The sequence below is a fragment of the Phlebotomus papatasi genome, chromosome 1, assembly GCF_024763615.1.
Source record: "Phlebotomus papatasi isolate M1 chromosome 1, Ppap_2.1, whole genome shotgun sequence".
NCBI lineage: Eukaryota > Metazoa > Arthropoda > Insecta > Diptera > Psychodidae > Phlebotomus > Phlebotomus papatasi.
Genome location: NC_077222.1, coordinates 72,042,712 through 72,063,460, shown reverse-complemented (window position 1 = coordinate 72,063,460; position 20,749 = coordinate 72,042,712). Strand labels below are relative to the sequence as shown.

The 20,749-nt window shown below is 38.6% G+C and overlaps 1 protein-coding gene across 1 annotated transcript in view; it reads right to left on the bottom strand.

The window, feature by feature from the left end:
• LOC129800581 (protein purity of essence) overlaps positions 1-20,647 on the bottom strand; it is a 45,158-nt gene extending 24,511 nt beyond the window's left edge. Inside the window, exons 1-5 of the mRNA XM_055845073.1 lie at positions 20,520-20,647; positions 20,274-20,371; positions 19,790-20,157; positions 13,387-14,758; positions 1,800-8,934 (exon numbers count right to left, since the gene is read on the bottom strand). Coding sequence (XP_055701048.1) covers positions 1,800-8,934; positions 13,387-14,758; positions 19,790-20,157; positions 20,274-20,371; positions 20,520-20,632 — 9,086 coding nt within the window. The 5' untranslated portion in view covers positions 20,633-20,647. The remainder of the gene's footprint in view (positions 1-1,799; positions 8,935-13,386; positions 14,759-19,789; positions 20,158-20,273; positions 20,372-20,519) is intronic.
• Positions 20,648-20,749: the final 102 nt, after the last annotated feature.

Here is a 20,749-nt window from a genome sequence, read left to right as displayed (position 1 = left end):
TTTTGGCTGCCACCGGTATTAACCATAATCGGTGATCGTAGACTAACGATCAAAATCCCGAAAGCCAAATTCATCAGCCCGAATGGGTCAAAATACCGAAAGAACTAAAAACCCGGAAGCCAAAATCCCGAAGAGGGCAAAATCACGAAAAGCTAAAATCCCAAAAAGGACAAAATCTTGAATTCGGAATTTTGTTGATCAGGATTTTAGCGTACGGGATTTTGGCTTTTCGGGTTACGACTCATTCGAGAATTTGTCTCTCCGGGATTTTGATTTATCCGGGATTTTGGCCCATATTCAAAATTTTACCATGTTCTAAATTTGGCGTTCGGAATTTTGTCTTTCTGGATCTTTGCGTTCGGGGTTTTGATCGGAACCTATGACAATTTTCAGAATTCGGAATTTTTCCTATTTTGGAATTTTATTGTCCGGGATTTTGGCTTTTCTGGATTACGATCCATTCGAGATTTTGCCTCTTCGGGATTTAGGCCTATTCGGGATTTAAGCCTTTTCTGAATTTTGGCGCTCGTAATCTTGCCTTCAGGATTTTGATCGGAACCTATGACACTTTTCAGAATTCGGATTTTTTTATCTTTTGGAATTTTAGTGTCTGGGATTTTGGCTTTTCTGGATTACGATCCATTCGAGATTTTGTCTCTTCAGGATTTTGGTCTATTCGGGATTTTAGCCTTTTCTAAATTTTGGAGTTCGGGATCTTGGCTTTAGGGATTTTGATCAGAACCTATGACACCTTTAAGAATTCGGAATTTTGGTATCCGTGATTTTAGCTTTATAAGATTATTAGCTTTATAAGATTACCTATTCGGGATTTAAGCCATTTCTGAATTTTGGCGCTTGTAATCTTGCCTTCAGAAGTTTGATCGGAACCTATGACACTTTTCAGAATTCGGATTTTTTTCTCTTTTGGAATTTTAGTGTCCAGGATTTTGGCTTTTCCCATTCGAGATTTTGGCCTATTCGGGATTTTAGCTTTCTCTGAATTTTGGCATTCGGGATCTTGGCTTTTGGGATTTTTATCGGAACCTATGACACTTTTAAGAATTCGGAATTTTGGTATCCGTGATTTTAACTTTATTGGATTACCTATTCGGGATTTAAGCCTTTTCTGAATTTTGGCGCTCGTGATTTTGCCTTCAGCATTTTGATGTGAACCTATGACACTTTTCAGAATTCGGAATTTTTTCTATTTTGGAACTTTAGTGTCCAGGATTTTTTCTTTTCCCATTCGAGATTTTGTCTCATCGGGATTTTGGCCTATTCGGGATTTAAGCCTTTTCTGAATTTTGTCGTTCGGGATCTTGGCTTTCGGAATTTTGATAGAACCTATGACACTTTTAAAAATTCGGAATTTTGGTATCCGTGATTTTAGCTTTATAAGATTACGACCCATTCGAGATTTTCTCTCTTCGAGATTTTGACGTATTCGGGATTTTAGCTTTCTCTTAATTTCAGCGTTCAGGATTTTGATTAATACCCAAATCACGAGGACCAACCCCTACAGAGGGGTATCGCGAAAAAAAGTAGTGTTAGTTCAGTTTATGTTGGAGTCGGATCATGGCAGGACCGGCAGGACGTAGATGTATTACGAGGAGAACTGAGGGTTCTGGACAATCCCTAGCTGCCAAAAAGCTTGCCGTTATATTTTCTTCACCTGATCTATAATTCCTATATGACTATTTTTTTCTTTTACAATGCTCAAAGCTCCGTCGTAAGTAGAAGTACGTCTTGGCACAAAACTAGCTTTAAATTCAAATTTAAAATTTTATAGATTGACTTACTTGCTGTATCCACCACCAACGCCACCAGCCGCTGCAAGTGCCTGTAGACTCTGGAGAGTTCTGCCACGAAGACCCTGAATATTGGCCAAACCCTGCTGTATGCCACTCAAATCACCATCATGCTCTTGTAGACTCAGTGCAATTGCTATCTCCATAATGGCATCATCGTCTGCATCCTGCTGAAGATCCAGCATTTGCGGAATTCCACCCAGAAGTGCCTCCAGTGATGCTAGAGCTTGAGGATTGACAGCTGCAGCTGCACCAGCGCCCTCTAGACCCATCGATTCAATAGCATCCACTTCTTGCATCACAGCTGCATACAGATCATCATTTCCAGCACCACCAGCAGCACCTGCAGGTGCCCCAGATGTCGATGCAACGGGTGCAATTGGCGGAGCTGACGATGGAGTTGGTGTTGAACATCCTGGTGGACTTCCAATCAGTACCCGACGTCGCTTCATGCGTGGCCGCAGAAGTTTGATGAGAGCCTGTTTGGCACTGTGACTGATTATTGTACCACTATCCAGGAGGAGTTGCACGAAGAATTTCGTCATAAGACCCACAAATTCGGGATCAGTTAGGGCAAAGGCAAAGATTATCTCAACAATTGAGTGAACAATTGCCTCTGTGTGGCTCAGGCCACGTTTGACAATTGGTGTTGGTTGTTCATCAGTTGGTGTTATCTGATGCAGTGTCTTCATCATTTTCATCAATTTTGGTAGAATTTGATATTTATTCTCCACGCAAATCTTCCACAGAGCCTGCGGTCGTGTCACTGCAATTCCCCGTGCCATCAGAACAAGTCGATAGAATGCTTCGGGATCGATATTTCGTGGATCCTTCACTTCAGACATCACCTGCAACTCCTTATTGATCTCCGTGAGGATCTCCTTGTCCTTGTACGAATGGTACATTGTTCGGTTACTGTGCAACGATGCTAAGACACATTTTGCATGATTCTGCACAATTGTTGGTGTTGGGTAGATCAAAAGAGCTGTTGATACTTCAATAGCCTTTGCTTTGATTTGCTCATCAACATTAACACCACCAATTAAGCTGATACCACTGTCTAACACTTCAAGCATCGTTGATACCATTCGATCGAGTGTCGTGACAGTTTGAACTGAATTTGATTCTGTATCTGTTGTTGGTTGAGATGATGCAGTTGCAGCGGTTTGGGACACTTGTCCACCAGATGCACCTGCTGTGGTCACAGCTGCCACTTCATCCTGCTCCTCAGGCCATCCAAAGACATCTTTTGTCTTACCATGAATCTTTATACTGTCTAGCATACACACATTCTCTGGATCCTGAGATGCTCCAAAGGTAATGCTCAGTTTCTTGTCACTCAAAAGGCTCTCTTCACGCGTCAGTGGCAAATCAAACCACCTTGGACGTGTGACAATTGTCGTAACTGTACGTCCATGAATTGTCACTGCAGTGGGAGCTCTCTGAGGATCTTGACTTCCAATGAGAATTCTAACACCTGTTATCACCATATTGGGATCATTGTTGTACACTTCAAGTGTAAAGCCATTAGCTTTGCTGGACATCACATAGAGTCCAGTTGAATTGAGTCGATGCTTCAGTAAGGTCGTATTGTAGATCTGCAGTAAATCATTTCCACCAAATTCCACTTCAGTCATTAGGGTGCAGTGCTCAAAGAAATCAATTGGGAATGTTGGCTGTGACAGTCCCAGAGCTACTTTATTGGATGCACCACTAACGGTACCAACTGTATTCTTACTGGAATTTCTCTTATTGCGTCGACTGGATTTGGGTAAGAATGACGAGTAAAATTGATTTCCAACAGGTTGTACTTCCGGTGACATCCAATACCCCGTACCTTCGGGATGAGCAGAGAAAATTCTTAAACTTCCATCTTCACAGAGTAAAATCAGTGTGGTTTTCTCAATACCAGATACTGAATGTCGAATTGCCACCATATCCATAATTTTAGCCTTAGATGATGTAGCTTTAATCTCTTGCATCACCACACTGTCAGGTTTGAGCATGAAGATAACAGGATTATTGGATGTTTGCATCATGGCACAGACTAAGCCAGGATGTCCAGGAATTTCTGTCCACTGACAGAGCGGTTGAAGGGGTCCTTTGGAGGAATTTTTGGTATTTGGACCAGTTTGAAGGTGCATCACACATTTTACACCAGCATTGACATCCACTAAGGGTGCCATGAAATTTCTCCCTTGAGTATAGCTGAAGAAGAGCATTTGTAGAACATGAGAATAGTAGATGGATACACCACCATTTCCAATTTGTCCATTGACATCTTTGATGTGTGGATGATCGAGTTCTAGAGTATTTGTCACATAGAATGGTCCATGTTTGGCTAGACTCTCATTGGCCAGAGGTTGTGTATAGATATACCCAGAAGATGCCATCAGTAGCATGTAGTACTGATCTTCCTGATGGACAAATGTACAATCACGAATTTTGCCACTGGGCACAAGGAAGTAGTACTGTGGACTGTATGTGTCTTCTGCTAATTCGTAAATCTTCACAAAATCTGCCGTCACCAGGGCTAATTTTGTCTGTGATGCCGGTAGCCAGATGGCTCTCTTGATGAAATTTCCAGTTTCCAGTTGAGGTGTCAAGACAATGTGCTCACTGAGTGAGCCACTTCCGGTAAATGTGAGTATGTGACACTCTTTGAGACCACATACAGCCAAATAATCCTCATTGGCGGGATTTGATGCCAATGAGAGAACTGTACATGGAATTGGTGCTGATGACAATCGATTGAGTGTCAACTTCCTCTTGGCCACATCTGGCTGCTTCAGCAGTGCTGACAATTGCAATATAGTTACTTTGCCCTTCTCATGAGACACAGCCAAATGCTGACGTTTTCCATGTGGCGATGCCAAACAGCACAGAGCCACACGCCTCACCAGATTTGTCGACAGAAGCTGACGAATTGTCTGTCCCTGTTCACCTGAGTAACTCATTCTCACATTTTCAAAAGCACCTTCCTGTGATCCCATCGTCGATACCATAATCTGATCACTGATTGTAAATGTCTTCTCTGGATGATGAAGTCTCTCAATGGCATTTTTAGCTCTCAGATGACATCCAACTGTTGAATATTTGGCACAATTCTCATTAATAGCTGGCATTATCAGTTCAAAGAAGTCTAAGACAAATTTCACCACTGCCTTCCATTGATCATGATTATTGAGAGCCTCTTTGGAGGCATCAATCACTTTTGCCATATGATAGTCACGTTCTGCACCAATAGCATCTTTCGTGGATGTCTGGGGCTGTGGACTCGAGACACGACGTCGCAGTGAACTTGGTATAATGTGATCTGGATCAGGTGCACTTTGTCCCATCACTGAGGCAAGTGTTGATGTTTCCTGAATATTGGTTCTTGGACTCATAGCCATACAACTACCATCATCTTTTGCTCCGCAGTCACAGAAGAAATTCCCATACTTGGCATAGCTGATATCGTGATTCTTGTGACAAACCCGAGCACAGACTGAACAAACTCCAGCACCATCTACCATCTTGCATGTATGACAGTGATACCAGTGTTGATTCATATATTCTTTCTGTGTGATGGAAAAGGTGCAGAGTTTATTGCCAAGGCTGTCCTCATCGGAATCCTCAACGACACTATCATCATCATCAGCACCAACATCATCGACAAAATCATCCATATCTGGTGGATTGTCCTCTTCCCATGGTGGACTAAATGCACGACTACCTGTTGATCCCAATCCCTGAAGTAGATCACTCATGTACTGCAGCAATGATGAGACATTCTCAAGAGCAACACCTGATTTTGCTGTCAATTTATTGAGTGACTTCTCGAGAACATGATTCTTTGACACTTCCAACCAATCAATGGCAGCACTGAAGAGAACTGAATGTCCTTTACCCTGACCAGCATCAGCCAGTGTCACCATCACCTGAAGGAGATCAGTGAATTCAAGAGCATCCTGTGCTGGACAGAGCAAATTCTGCGCAATCTGAATGAGTGCATTGAACAAAACACCAGAAACACTCGGTGATATACGATTTTCACTGACAATGTACTTTGTCAGAGTCTGCAGAAGTCGTCCATTCTTCTCCAGACACTCCTCATTGGGTGTCTCTGAGCGATTTGTCGTTATACTTGCTCCCTGTTGCCATCCAGATGTTCCTCCACCTCCTCCACTTCCTCCTGCTGTCCCTGTTCCACCGCCTGATGCACCACCAACAACACAATCATCCTCTATCTCCATATCAACAGTTTCGACATTATCATTAGTCGCTTGACCAATTTGTTCAGCAATATTAGTCACAGCTGACACAGTTGCCACATTTGTCGGTGTCTGTACATTACTGGAATTATTACTGGACATTGCAGCATTATTTGCACCACCTGGACCCAGTAAAATATGACTGAGCCATGTTTTGAGTTTTGCCGGATCAACTGTTCCCAATTCCGAGATACACTGACACAATTGATTGAGATTAAATTGTGAATCTGCCTTTTCAGATGCTTGAAAGAGTTTCTCGAAGAATTGCAGAACTTTTGTCGAATACACCTGTGACATATTGGTATTGGAGAATGACAGTAGGATATTCACCAAACTGCCACGTTTTGACTCGAAGAAAAATTCATGCATTGCCTTCAGGCCCATCTGTTTGTCCAGAATTGATTCCCAAAATTTCAAAACATGATGCAAAATTGTCTCATCGAGATTCATTTCACTCACACTTGCTGACATTTCACAGTAATCAATTACCAATTTGTAGGTATGCTTGAGGATATTGCAATAGGCCAAAAATTGATAAGAATCCGAAGTGTAATCTTCTCCTAGGAGAATTTCTAGGCATTCATTGGCTGTCTCGTAGAGATAGGAGGTGCGAATGTCAAAGATCAGAGGTATTAGCATATTTTGCAGACGTTTCTGAAGAGTAGCATCAGTTTTATTGAGTGGCAGAAGGTACGATAGGACCTTCAGAGCAGATTTTAGTGTATGCTTCAGTGACATTAAGATAGAATAGACGGAATATTTGGAAACTTCAGACAAATGAGCATCAATCACAGCCAAAGTATGCATTTCAATTGGTTGATTGATATTTTGACTGAGATTACCCTCAGTGCTCAGTGTCAATTCCATTGTCCAAATAATATTCACCACGCCCTTTTCTTGTCCACTGAGAACACTCAAAAAGTGATTGGTTATATCTGAGCAGAATGCCGTCTTGGAACTTGTGATGGAAATCAGTGATTCCATCAGTTGAATCGGTATCTGTCCACAGAGACTCTTAATGGTGGTCTTGTGCAGAAAATCCAACAAAATATCAATGACATCGAGTAGTTTTAGCCTCAATTGTGTGGCCAATTCATCTCGTGTCACATTTCCCAGGCACGAATTATGCTTTCCACCTGAATCACTTTCAATAGCTACTCCTCCAACAGCCCCACTTAGCGAGTCCGCTGACGAAGTTACAGCGGCTGCCGAAGTGGTAGTTGTTGGTGTTGATGCTACTGTACTTACTGCATTATTTTCCACTTTGACCTTAGCATTGGATTCTGTCCAGTAGACAGCATACAAATGCGAAAGGAGTGCATCAATGAGAATAATTTTGGACAATCTCGGTGATGCTGCATCAAAAGTCTCGGAAAATTTATCCAAACCAATGATTGTCTGATTCATTCGACTCCTAACATCAGCTGAATGTTCAGTGACTTTGTTCCAGAGAATCTCTGCAAATTGCGTATACATGCCCTGCTTCACGAGACTATTCACAATTAGGTAGTGCGAATGGGAAACAGGCTGAATGCATCGTATTGACCAAATGAGTGAATGTAGATTTGGTGGTTTGTCTCTAATCAAATTTTCAACATGTGGTGTCGATGGTGCCATTCCCAATATCAACTTCCACGACAAATTGAAACAATATTGAACAGCACATAAAGTCTGAAAGGGCACTTTTCCCGTACAGATATCCGTGACAGATAGAATATCAATCAATGCATCAATCAACAGATGATATTTCAATTTATCCGGTGTACATAGAATAAAATTCCATGCTAAACCATCCATCTTGAATTCCTGCTGCAACTTCATATCCCACGGTGTTATTGTATAGAATTTTGGCTTAACACCACTCAAAGCACTAACTTCTGGTGCAAGTTTCTTGTATTTATCCTCAATGTCCTTCCTATAAGATATCAACTTGACCCGATTATTGAGAACATCGACTTTCTGTGCTGAATCCAGAGTTACCACACTGAAAAGATTCCAGCGTACTTGTTCAAGAACATTTGTCGGTGGATTGTACAAATGCTTCATGAGATACTCCAGAAACAACAACAAACGAGACAGCAGCATTATCTGATTATCTCTCAATGGCTTATCCGGTGTAATGGTCCAGCAAACTTCAGAACATCGAATGACTCCACCTGCAGTCAATAACAAAATTGACTTTTTCTGCATGAGATTGAGGGTGTGAAAGAGAAACAGAAGAAGTTGTGTATGTTCCACATTCAAATCATCATTATCCCCATCTGAACCCTGCTGTGCCTGTTCAGAACAAACTCCCTGTACCAAAGTATTCACCAGACGATGCCACACCGACAAGCAAGCAGCCTCCTTCTCCTGACACGGCTTCAGCAGGAGTATCTGCACAAGAACAGCCAAAGTTCTCGGATACACCTGAAGTGGCCAGTTAGTATCATTTGTCCATGGCGAAACACCCAGATGCAACAACAACGACGACTGCAGTGATTCATTCAGTACACCCGAAGATATCAAATTGTGCAGATAACGTCCAAGAGATCCAGCAAATCTCACCATAGCACTCTGCCATCGAGCACATCCACCATTCTCACCTTCACTCCGTGAAGCATCACGATCGAGATCTTTGAGAATATTTGCCAGCAACACAATTTGTTGCTCACTCAAACCACTTTTAACATATTTGCACAAATAATGATGATTAGCTCCCAGGGATGAGTCCAAAAAGGTGAAAATTTGAGCTGCCAGATCGAGGTACTCATGAGGTTCATCTTTGGCCGTTACTACACCACCACCATTTTCATTGGCAGCATCCTGAGCTGGTTGCTCTGTTTGTTCTTCATTTCCTTCCGGCGAAAGGGTCTCCTTGAACCACAAACCTGAAAAAAAATGGATCAAATTCAAGAAAGTCCTACAAGTTTTTTTTATAATTTCTAATTTCAATGTCCATATATGAAAAGTTTCAAAATAACTGACATTTTTTTTAAAGAATATGATGTAGGGCACATTGAAATAAAGTAAACTTAGTGTTTCCCTCTAGGAGCCTCAATGGATCAGTGGCTAGAGTAATGTCTCTATGACTGTGAGGTCTCGGGTTCCAAGCTGAGCAGCAGCAGAAAAAGATTTCTCATGCCATATCGGCTTAGAATTCGTCCAGTGAATGAATGAAATGAAGCAAAAAAAAAGTGAACCGCCTAAAAAATAGAGGCTCGTACGAGAACGAGTTTCGACATGAAAATGGTATACTTCAGTCGATACAAATATTCAGTGTCACTGATCCAAACACACACCGATATGGGCTGCTGTGATAAAGTAGCGGCACTGGATGTATACAGAGCTGTGATATAGCGCGGCTAACATCAGGGGATAAGATAGAATAAGAGTGGGGGAGCATAAGGGACCTAAACTGTGGCCTAGATGCATCGGTAATCCGAAATGGAGAACTTACCTCTGGCAAAATCTTAGTATTTACCTCATTATGATGACCCACTTTTCGTCAAAGGCAAATGAGGAGCTCAGAGCAAAAAAACGCTATTTCAATAGGGAAATGCATACGGCTTAGTTTTTTTTTTTGCTTCGAGCGCCTCAAATGAATACTAGGGTGTTTCAAGAAGGAAAAAAAATTTTGGCACTATTCTCACGGTGCTGTATTTGATGAGACAAGAAAGTTTTTCTTCGACAACCATGATCAAACGCTGTTTAGAAGTGGCTCTGTAAAACATTTTTCTGATTTTGCACTACAGAGAAGGTCGTTCAGCCACCTCTAAACGGCATCTGATCATATGGTCGTCAAAGAAAAACTTTCTTGTCTCAAGAAATAGACTAAAGTGGTACAAGTTGAACAATGGTATAATTTGGACAGGGCTTTTTGTCTTGATAAATTTAGTACTTCATTTTTATTTGTATATTTTTAATGCTTTAGTTTTATAATTTGGTTCTTTGTGCTTAAAAACAAATTTTATACTGTATTTATCAAGAAAAAAGCCATGTCCAACTTGTACCGGCGAATTGTCCAACTTATAACACTAATTCCAAATTATATCACTTTACCCTACAGCACCCTGAAAATAGTGCCAAAATTTTTTTTTCCGTGTTGAAACACCCTAATGAAGACCCAACAGGAGCTCAAACTCTTATAAGTGAATTTTTGTTCATATTGTTACTGCTCGAACTGCTCAGAGAGAACAGTATATCACAGAAAAAAATCATAAAATAATTCGCAAATGTTTGTGACGGAGAGCATCGATCAAAGAAGGTCCCAGATGGGGAACGACAACTTTGAAGTTATTAACACCTTCGTCTACCTTGGGTCAATAATCACAGCCGACAACAACATCTCAACAGAAGTCCGCGCACTGCTACTGAAAGCCAACAGGACCTATTTCAGTATATTGAAGCACCCCAATTCCTTCTCGGACTACCGAAACGCGAAAAGTTCCCTTAAGCGAGGCACTTAAGACACACACTAATGATAGTTCTTCTGTGCGAGCTCCTTGCATGCACAATGTGCATTGGCAAAGCTCTCGTGACCCAGTCGCTACATCCCTCATGTCGCTGCCCGTCACCGTCACACACTCAGCGGCTGCCCGGAAAGAACCGTCATGGTTTCAAATATAAAGGACATTGCCACAGTGAGGCTGTAGAGAACGATCCTGTTTTACAGTATTGGCAGTAAAAACGACTACACTATCAAGAGTTTTTCGGCATAGGGTATGAATTCTGCAATCCGTGAGTTTTTCACGTGAGAAACCCAAGGTTTTTAGATCGTTTCATGTAAGCATTTGGTGAAACTATCACAAAAAGTATCACACGAAACACTTACAGCATCTAAGAATTCACATGAAAGTTTTTACGAAAGCTTGACAAAATGCTTACTTAGGTGTTCTCAGAGCCGTGAATTTCTCACGTGAAAAACTCACCATCTCAGAATATTGCCCCCAGAACTTTGTTGTGAATCTTTCACAACACACCTTCATCCCATTTCATATTGTTCCACATTTTGTCTTTCCTATTTGCCTTTCTTCATTGTCCCATTCCTATTTGTCCACTCATCATTCTATATTTCCTCTTCCCTCTTTACCATTCCCACTCTTTCCACTGTTTATCCGTCCGTCCAAGCTGCTACCACGTCGAGGCCAAAGGATTAGAGATAGAGACCTAGGACATTCGGGAAACCCTGCCCCCCATAAGTCTACCTTGGGACTATTGCCCCTCATTTTCGCCTTACCCCCTTCTTTCAGAGATTACCTAGGCGAATATTTCGTCCACATGCGAAAGTATCGCTGAATCATTCCTAATAACGCTTTTCAAGGTCAAAAGGTTAACAGGTTCTCAAGAGCGTATTTCTCAACCGAATGGGTTCATGTTTGAAGAATTTCTGATAAAACTGCACCAATTATAATTGATTCTGCTCCGATTATGAATCGGTAGGGTGATTTGCCTAAAGCGTGACAGTTTGGAAAGTTGGACAAAGCAGTGTGGAATGTGAGACACCTCCTCAAAAACTTGATAATAAATCAATTAAATATTTCAATTTTCAATTATTAAACATAATTTTGTGATTATTTGAGAAGTTAAAAATGCAAAAGTTTAAAAAAAAATGTAATTTAAAAAATGTATTGCATGCGTGATATTCATAACCTTGACACGGTAGTTGTCATTTTCTCTGTTTCTTATGGAAGTTGCTAGGAAAATATCAAAGTGTTTTTATTATTATTATTTTTATTTATTTTGAACACTCGAGCCCAATGCGCCCCATACCACTAAACCCACAGCCCGCCCATACCCTGACGCTGGTACACAAGCGGCGGCCGCCGCCGTCTTAACAACAGCCTCCACGAGTAAACGGCGGAAACCCCGCTTCAGGCTGAATTACATACATACATAAATTACAAATCATTAATTTATTTTGTTATATTTTTTTATATTTCATTTTGTTTGATTTTTCGGCATAATTTATGAAATATTATTAAGTTCGTAGTGAAAATCGAAGGACATACATCCATTTAAAAGGCGAATAAAAAATATTGGTGAAATATTACATTTAAAAAGGAGAGAAAAGTGATTTAATTTCGCATTGCTTTCAAAACAAGTTTTATGCAATCTTGGACAAGTTGATTTTGTGAATGAATTTGGTGGTTTTAGGCAGTGAAATCATGTCAACAAGGACGACAAAGATCCTTAAATACCCGGAGAAATAGTTGGAACAGCAGTTATTAGCTGATAAGGACAAAATCTCCTGGAAAAGGCTGCAAGGATTTCCAGATTCCGAAGACCACTTTTTCTAACAGAGTGGGTAGTAAATATCGCAAAAACACTTGGAGAAAGACAAAGAGAAGCCTATACGGAACTCCCAAAGTAAGTGGCACAGAACCTGGGCGGATTGGGTATTGAAATGTGCTAAAAACTTGCATCCGCTTTAAAGCTATAACTGCTGGACAGCGCGAGGCGTCTGTGAAATTTATAGAACCTCTTTTTGGTTGGACGTCCAGGAAAATCTTGGTAATTAGCGTTCCTCAACTGTTACCCGGACATAAAGGAGGGATTAGCATAACCATCCAATGTGCAAGTATACACAGAAAACCCTCAATATTTGATTTTCTACATATTTCGTCGTATAATATTTTGTCATTAAAATCACTATGTCCAACTTTCCAAAAAAATTTGTCCCGCTTTCCAAAATTTTGTACACCTTTTCAAAATGTTTTTTTTTTAATTTGATGGAATATTCCAATAATTGATTGAAATATCTATTAAAAACTGTTAAGATTCTGTTAGAATATTCCACAAGCAATCTCATGATGCAAAAGAAAAGGAAAAAATTTAATATTTATTCGGCTTAAAAATGAATTTGAAATTGAATTTTTTTCTTAAGTGTCTCCCTTTCCACAATCCAACCTAATTGGAATTTTGTCTGAAAATCAATTTCATTACTTCTATTTTTTGAATGATTCATAAATTGGTTTAAATCGGTTGGGAACCAGAAAATGGTAAATGATGAGAAAGTATTTTTGATATATAGCATCTAAGCAATGAGTTCGAGTATTTCGCAAAGGATGGGACGCTTTGCCAGCCCTCTTTTTTTGTAATGAGACCCAGTAAATATTATTATCAAACTGCCATATTCGTAAGTTCTAAGAAACACTGATAAATTTCATATCTGATTGCTGAAAAATACTCATAAAACCGAATTTCTCGGAAATTTCTGCTCTTTACGAATAAATCTTATATCACTATCTTATCTTAATAAAACAAATAGTACGAAAAAAAAATGATTTCCACAAATTAAAATGGACTGCAAATTTATATATTTTAAGTGAAATTTTACTCACCAAGATAACTCTCACTGTCTTCCTCTTCAGTTTCCGAATCCTGTGAGCACACAAATGTCTCATTGAAGTATGTAGTGGAGTCACTGAAACTAATCGGTTCCTCATCATTGGGATTTTTTGTATTGGCTCGACGCAGAGCACAAGCCTTCCTATACGACACAGTAGCGAGGAAGGTGAGCATTTGCTGGAGTGTTGCACTCGTCAACACCCGAATGACACGTTGAAGTGACGTGTACTGCCCGAGAATGTCAAATCCAGCTGCTTCTGGTGGTTCATCATCGAAAAATTCATCATCTCCTGACCGAGATTCCACCTTCAGGTCATCAATTAATTCAGTGAGCAAAACCAGGCAAAGTGTTGCAATTGCATCATTGAGAACCCCAAAGCCTTGTTGGACTTTGAATAAATTCACTCGGGGTGAGGGAATTTGTGTTGGTCCCTGTTCTGAACTCTTCGATGGGCTCTTGCCGCCTTTCTCCTCAGCAGCACTGCCTGATATTCCGTGAGAAGCTGCTGTTTGCTGTGCTTGCTCTGATTGATCATGCTGTCCTTCAAATTGATCATCTTCCTCATGAGGTGGATGCAATTCTTCCTGCAGCAGGATATGATCATCATCGATCTGCTGCAAATCCTCCTCACGAATCTGCAGCTGAGGATGAAGCTGCTCTGTTTGCTGCATCCTAGGATATTTCTGAGGCTTTGACTTCTGCTGACTCTGCAGGTGATCCGAATGATGCTGTTGCTTCACACTACCAGATCCAGAAGCTCCCATTGCCCCCTGAATGCCCGTGATGAGCAACCAAGCTCCCATGCAGAAGTGATTGTGGTAGATATGACTACGTGTTGAATTCTTGAAAATTGTCCCAATTTTTACAAAAATTTCCAGGGCCTTGTTCACCACCAAAGTGGCATGGTAGTCAGAGGATTCACCATCTGTACCGTCTTTCTGAGCTTGACCACTGGAACTTTGTGGTGGTGCCTGTTGCTGCTGCTGTGGTGCTGATTTTCCCGATCCAGTGGCCGGAAGACTCAGGACACTGCCATAGATCGAAGACAGAACAGCACAATACAGGGCTGACATTGCACATTGGGACAATTGTATGATCTTATTTGGTGTCAATGGCTCTATGGCGGGAATCGACAGAGCCGTGTACAAAATCAGGATATCTGCTGACATCTGAGGCAGAGTGTTTTTGATGATTGTGGCTTCTGAGTGGGTCAAAGGCAAATACAGACCCTTCCCCTGAAGAGCACTCTCCTCGTATTTGATGCGATAGCGTGACAAAATCGGGAGGGATGTACAAACATTGAGGATCACATTGCCTGCATTTAGAGCTTGAAGGCATGTGATATTGGACTTAATAAACATTTGCTGAAAAGCAAGGAAAAACCGTTCTAGTTTTTTGTTCATTGTTAAGACAATTCAAGATATAAAATCAAATATTTTTCGTTCAAAAAACTAGGAAATTTAACCTTTTTTGCATTTTAGGCAAAAAATTGAAGTAATTTTAAAAACAAAGCCTTTGAATCGGAAGTATTCATTATATCGATTATATCGCTCCGCTCCTTGGAAATTACAAGGAACTCAAGGAACTAACTCAGTTTTTTTCTGATTTTGAGATTTTAATGCACTTGAAAAGAGAATTTAATGAAGTTTCAGATGTTATAAGTCTCATACGAATTTCAAACACAAGTTTTAGCCTAGTTTCTGAATAGGATAATTTGTTTAACTCTTTCCGGACCGCAGCATATGCTGCAAGCCAATTTCACAATTTTTAATCAAAAATATCTAAGCTCAGGAATTAATTGAGGTCCTACAAAAAATATCTCACATTTGGACATCCTTATAGTTTGTAATCATCCACAAGAATCGGATTTATATCAATTCTTAATACTTAAAAAACATTGTTTTTCACAGAACATTCATATGCTGCTTTGGGTACTCTCGTCCCAAAAGAGACGAAAGAGTTAAAGCGAGACAGTTTGGAAAGTTGGACAAAACAGTGTGGAATGTGAGACACCTCCTTAAAAACTTGATAATAAATCAATTAAATATTTCAATTTTCGATAAAAAGATTATTAAACCTAATTTTGTGATTATTTGCGAAGTTAAAAATGCAAAAGTCTTTATTTAACAATCAAAGAGTGACTTGTAAGAAGAATTTAAAAGATGTATTGCATGCGTGATATTCATAACCTTTGAAACGATAGTTGTCATTTTCTCTGTTTCTTATGGAAGTTGCTAGGAAAATTTCAAAGTGTTTTGTTTGATTTTTCGGCATAATTTGTGAAATATTATTAAGTCCGTAGTGAAAATCGAAGGACATACATCCATTTAAAAGGTGAATAAAAAATATTTGTGAAATATTACATTTAAAAAGGATAGAAAAGTGATTTAATTTCGTGTTGCATTCAAAACAAGTTTTATGAAATCTTGGACAAGTTGATTTTGTGAATGAATCTGGTGCTTTTGTGCAGTGAAATCATGTTAACAAGAACGACAAAGATCCTTAAGTATCCGGAGAAATAGTTGCAACAGCAGTTAGCAGCTGATAAGGAGGAAATATCCTGAAAAAGGCTGCAAGGATTTCCAGATTGCGAAGACAACTTTTTCTGACAGAACGGATCGTAAATATCGCAAAAACACTTGGAGAAAGACAAAAAGGAGCCTCTACAGAACTCCCAAAGCAAGTGGAAAAGGACCTGGCCAGATGAGGTATCCAAATCTGCTAAGAAGTTGCATCCACTTTAAAACTATAACTGCTGGACAACGCGAGGCGTCTGTGAAATTTACAGAACCTCTTTGTGGTTGGACGTCCAGGAAGTTCTTGGTAATTAGCGTTCCTCAACTGTTACCCGGACATAAAGGAGGGATTAGCATAACCACCCAAAGTGCAAGTATACACAGAAAACCCTCAACATTTGATTTCCTACATATTTCGTCGTATAATATTTTGTCATTAAAATCACTATGTCCAACTTTCCAAAAATTTTTGTCCCGCTTTCTAAAATTTTGTCCATCTTTTCAAAATGTGTTGTTTTTTAATTTGATGGAATATTCCAATTATTTAATTGAAAATCTATTTAAAACTATTAAGATTCTGATAGAATATTTCACAAGCAATCTCATAATGTAAAGAAAATGAAAAAAAATATTTATTCGGCTTAAAAATGCATTTGAAATTGAACTTTTTCTTAAGTGTCTCCCTTTCCACAATCCACCTTATTTTAGAAATCTAAAATACCGATCCATTTTGATGGTTTTTTGAAAGGTTATATCTAGTATTGAATAATTTTTTTTATTATCTAATTTGAGATGCTTTTCTTGGAAGAAGTTTATATAAAAAATCGAAGGGTAATATGGATATAATATTTCAAGCAAAGAATTTAGGAAAAAGTATAGGGAATATCTCCACATAGACTAGAAAAAATCAGTAGCATATCTCAAGGAAGTCTATAAGTTCTCGCGTATAGGGAATTAAAATTAGAAATAGAAAAGAGGTAAATTATAAGATAAATGAAAATAAAAAAAAAATAAATAAAAAAATTATGAAAAAAATTGTAAGAAAATAAAAAAAAGAAAACAAAAAATTATAATAAAAAAAATTAAAATAAATTTACCCTTGGAATTGCCTGGGATATCTAGGGAAAGTTCTACATGGAAGTGGGTATAAAATTCAGTAGCCTTTCCTGAGGATTTACTTGGGAAAAGTCCCCCATTTTCCCTACATTTGACCTAAATTTTTTGGGAAAATTTTGAGATGCACGTGGGGATAATTCATCAGGCTGTCCCGGGTATATCCATGGAACAATTCCCTCAGTTTTTCAGGAATTTTACTAAGATTTTTCTAGGAAATCTATGAGAATTTTCTCTAGTAAAATGGGATGAAGTTCACCAACCTCTCCTAGGAATATCCCTTGGAAAAATTCCCCAGTTTTCCGGTTGTCTTTTCGAGATTTCTCCAGGAAATCTATAGGAAATTTCCTCGGAAAAGCGGGAAAAACTCAATGACTCTCCCCGGCTATATCACTGGAAAAGATCTCACAGTTTTCCGGAAATATCTTAAAGATTACTTTCAGAAATCTATGTGAAATGTTCCCCCAAAGATGAGAACTGTACCTAGGGAGGGATAGTGCATAACACTCCTTTGCAGCTTTCCTTTATGACCTCCCTAGGAATTTATTGGGTACGAAAAAAGGAATTTTCACCAGGGGAATGGGTGACATTCTTAATATTTTCTTAGGAAATTTCATATGAAACGGTGGGGACATTTTTTATAGGGGTAAAGGAAATTTATGCAAAGAAACTCTAAAACGGATGATCCTAAGCTCTCAATAAGGCTTAGTCCAATGGCTTAATTTTCCTGATTTCTTACACGCCAAGATTTTTTTTTGTAAATTTTAATTTGACATCATGGGGTATCATTGTATCAAGCCTAATAAAAAGTGATGCTTTTCTCATTTTACCGTGTAATAATTTTGGAGATCACTGCACTGAAACTCATACAAATTTTCTCGTAATTTTCTATGTTTTTCTCGCGAATTATGTTTTTTTCTTACATGGCTTTTAATGCAGAATTTCGCAATATATCAGAAAGATAAGTCAATTCTCTTGAAGATAAAACTTACCATTATGTTTCAGTGTCTCTATGAAAAATGTATGAAAAAATGCATCCTTGATACCTCATTTTAAGATTATACAGTGGGACCTCGATAGAGTCAACCCACGATAGAGTTAATCTCCAATAGAGTCAACAGCTATTTTTTTACTCTACGGACTCCGATAGTGTCAACTTGGACCCAAATTGACTCCGATAGTCAACTTTTCTTGCATTATTGAATGAATAATATTATATGATTTTTATATAATCTTTTCGAAATAAAAATCAGTCTTATTGTGTATCAACGTAACACTTTTGAACACAAAAAAAAAATTTATGTAAGGACATGGTAATATTGTGATAAAATTCTTAGTTTTATTAACCGTGTAATCATTTTCCAACAAACTAATTTTCTTTTCGTGATTTTAAGCTTTTTGACCGATTGAAAGTTCTCTTGCCTCAAGATTTTTTGATAAGGTCTATGATCACAATGTAAGGAATTTTGAGCCATCATTAATTTGTAAGTGAATAATATTATGGCAATAACAAAAAATATGAACTCGAATTACAAAAAAAAACGTACCAGATGCTAGATTTTTTGAGTATAACGGCGCTATCACACTTGCACATTAAAATTTTAATGTGATTCACATTAATTGTCGCTTGTGAGCGTCCAAATATGTTATTTGTGTCTTTGAGTCACTTAATATTTGGGGTTTTCTATTTATTGATAAAGAAGTGGACTTGGCCTGCAAAAATAAGTTTAAATTTGCCTAAAGCATAAATATTTTTCACATTAAAAAATTAAAAAGAAAATCGCATTAATTTTCGCATTAATGCTATAAATCAATTTTTATCGAATTTTGCGGGCTTTTTTTATCACTTTTTTATCAACAAATAGATCAAATTTTGAATATAAAATGATTCAAACACACAAATTACACATTTGGACTCTCACCAGCAACAATTAATGTGAATCATATTAAAATTTTAATGTGCAAGTGTGATAACACAGTAACATAGTGAAGAAACTTTTCTAAATTTATTCGAACTTTCTAAAGACATTACTTCTTTAAAAAAATGTAAACATAAAATACATTTAAACATAAAATACTACGTCTTGATATTAAAATTTCACATTTTAATTGATTTTTTCGGATTCCGATAGAGTCAACGAATCCAATAGAGTCAACAGGCCTGGAAATAATTAGTTGACTCTATCGAGGTCGCACTGTATTTAAGGAAAATGATCTCTTAAGATCCTGAGAAACCAATCAAATAGTCTGAAATTTACGCTTTTGAGACCTTCAAGAAATAGGCTAAAGCTCTGGCCTAAAAATACTTTACGGATTTTCTTTATTTTTAGCCACGCATTTGTAAGAACTTATAGTGAAATTTTCGTATGAAATTGCAAATAGAAATTGAATAAACTTGAACTGAGGTGATCTATATTTATTATCTTTGTGCATTAAACGTGGATAAATTATTTGGAATGGTGGAAACCGTGGAAGCACGTTTTTAATGTGTATCTTATATCACTCTAAATATAATACAGAATTATTTCTCATTTACTTTTTTTTACTGAAATTGTATAAATTAGAATTATTATTTTTTTTTGTAAGATATTTAGCAATTTTCCCAATTGGAAAGATTGCTTGCTTTTGCCTTCAAAAATCCCATATAGAAGCAGGGGGACAATTAATTTACAGGACCATTGTATTTCGTGATAAGAATTGTTATCAAACTTAACGGAGTAATTGCATTTATTTCTAATTGATATGCACCAAAAAAATATAACTTACCGAGCAATCTTTCTGCTCCTCATTGAGAGGGGTCCAAGTGTAGGTGCCACTCATGAGGGGTGTAGTCAATTGCTGCATAATGACACAGGAGAGATCAGATCGAGATCTCTTCATCTCTGATTTGGGGCTGTCTTTGTCGCTGTTGGGCGGAGGACTCTTAGTCGTCTCCGGCTGTTTAGCATTCTTCAGCATTGCAATAAGAACTGTGACATCGAGTACATTGAGGGTACTTTTGCCCTCGCAGAGACTCTTCAGAGGTCCCAGAAGAATCTTGCACTCGGTGGTCGAAGAGTTCTCCAGACGATTCAGCAGGAATCGTATAAGAATGCTGGTCGCTTCGGTGATTTGATCCATCTGCGAATGGCAAACTGCAGGCAAGAGAGAGAGAGAAAGTGATGAATTTTTGCATTCCGGAAAGTCTTTCTCGATGACTCGACGGAAATTTGAGACGCAATATGGCGTAATGGGGTACCCCCTAACTTACTTGAATTGCACTGTGCGCTGATTCCATCGGCAGCCAAAGCGACCATTGATGTGAAGAATTGGTCATAGACATCATCGTGCTCGATAATATCGTATTCACTGTAAGGAAGATGAGCAATTATGAGGATTTTTCTCGAATTTTCTTTGTCTCTTGACACTTTGACGACGGCCATTGCTGTCGGCCGAAAAGACTTCCAATTTTCACCCCAAAATCCCAAAAACTCCCCAAAAATTTCACCGTACTTACTATTTAATGATCGCCTTCACCAGATTTGTGATATCATTTGGCGTGAGGGAGGTGTAATTTGACGATAAAAAGGGTTTTATACCCCAATCGATACCTCCGCTGTGAGCAGCCATTTTTATTTCACTTTCCACTGACAGAACGATCGCTTGCAGCGCTACCCGTGTTCGTGCCAGAAACTAAATTTTTATCAACAGCTGATTTTGACAGCCGGCCGGTGAATTTTTTCCTTG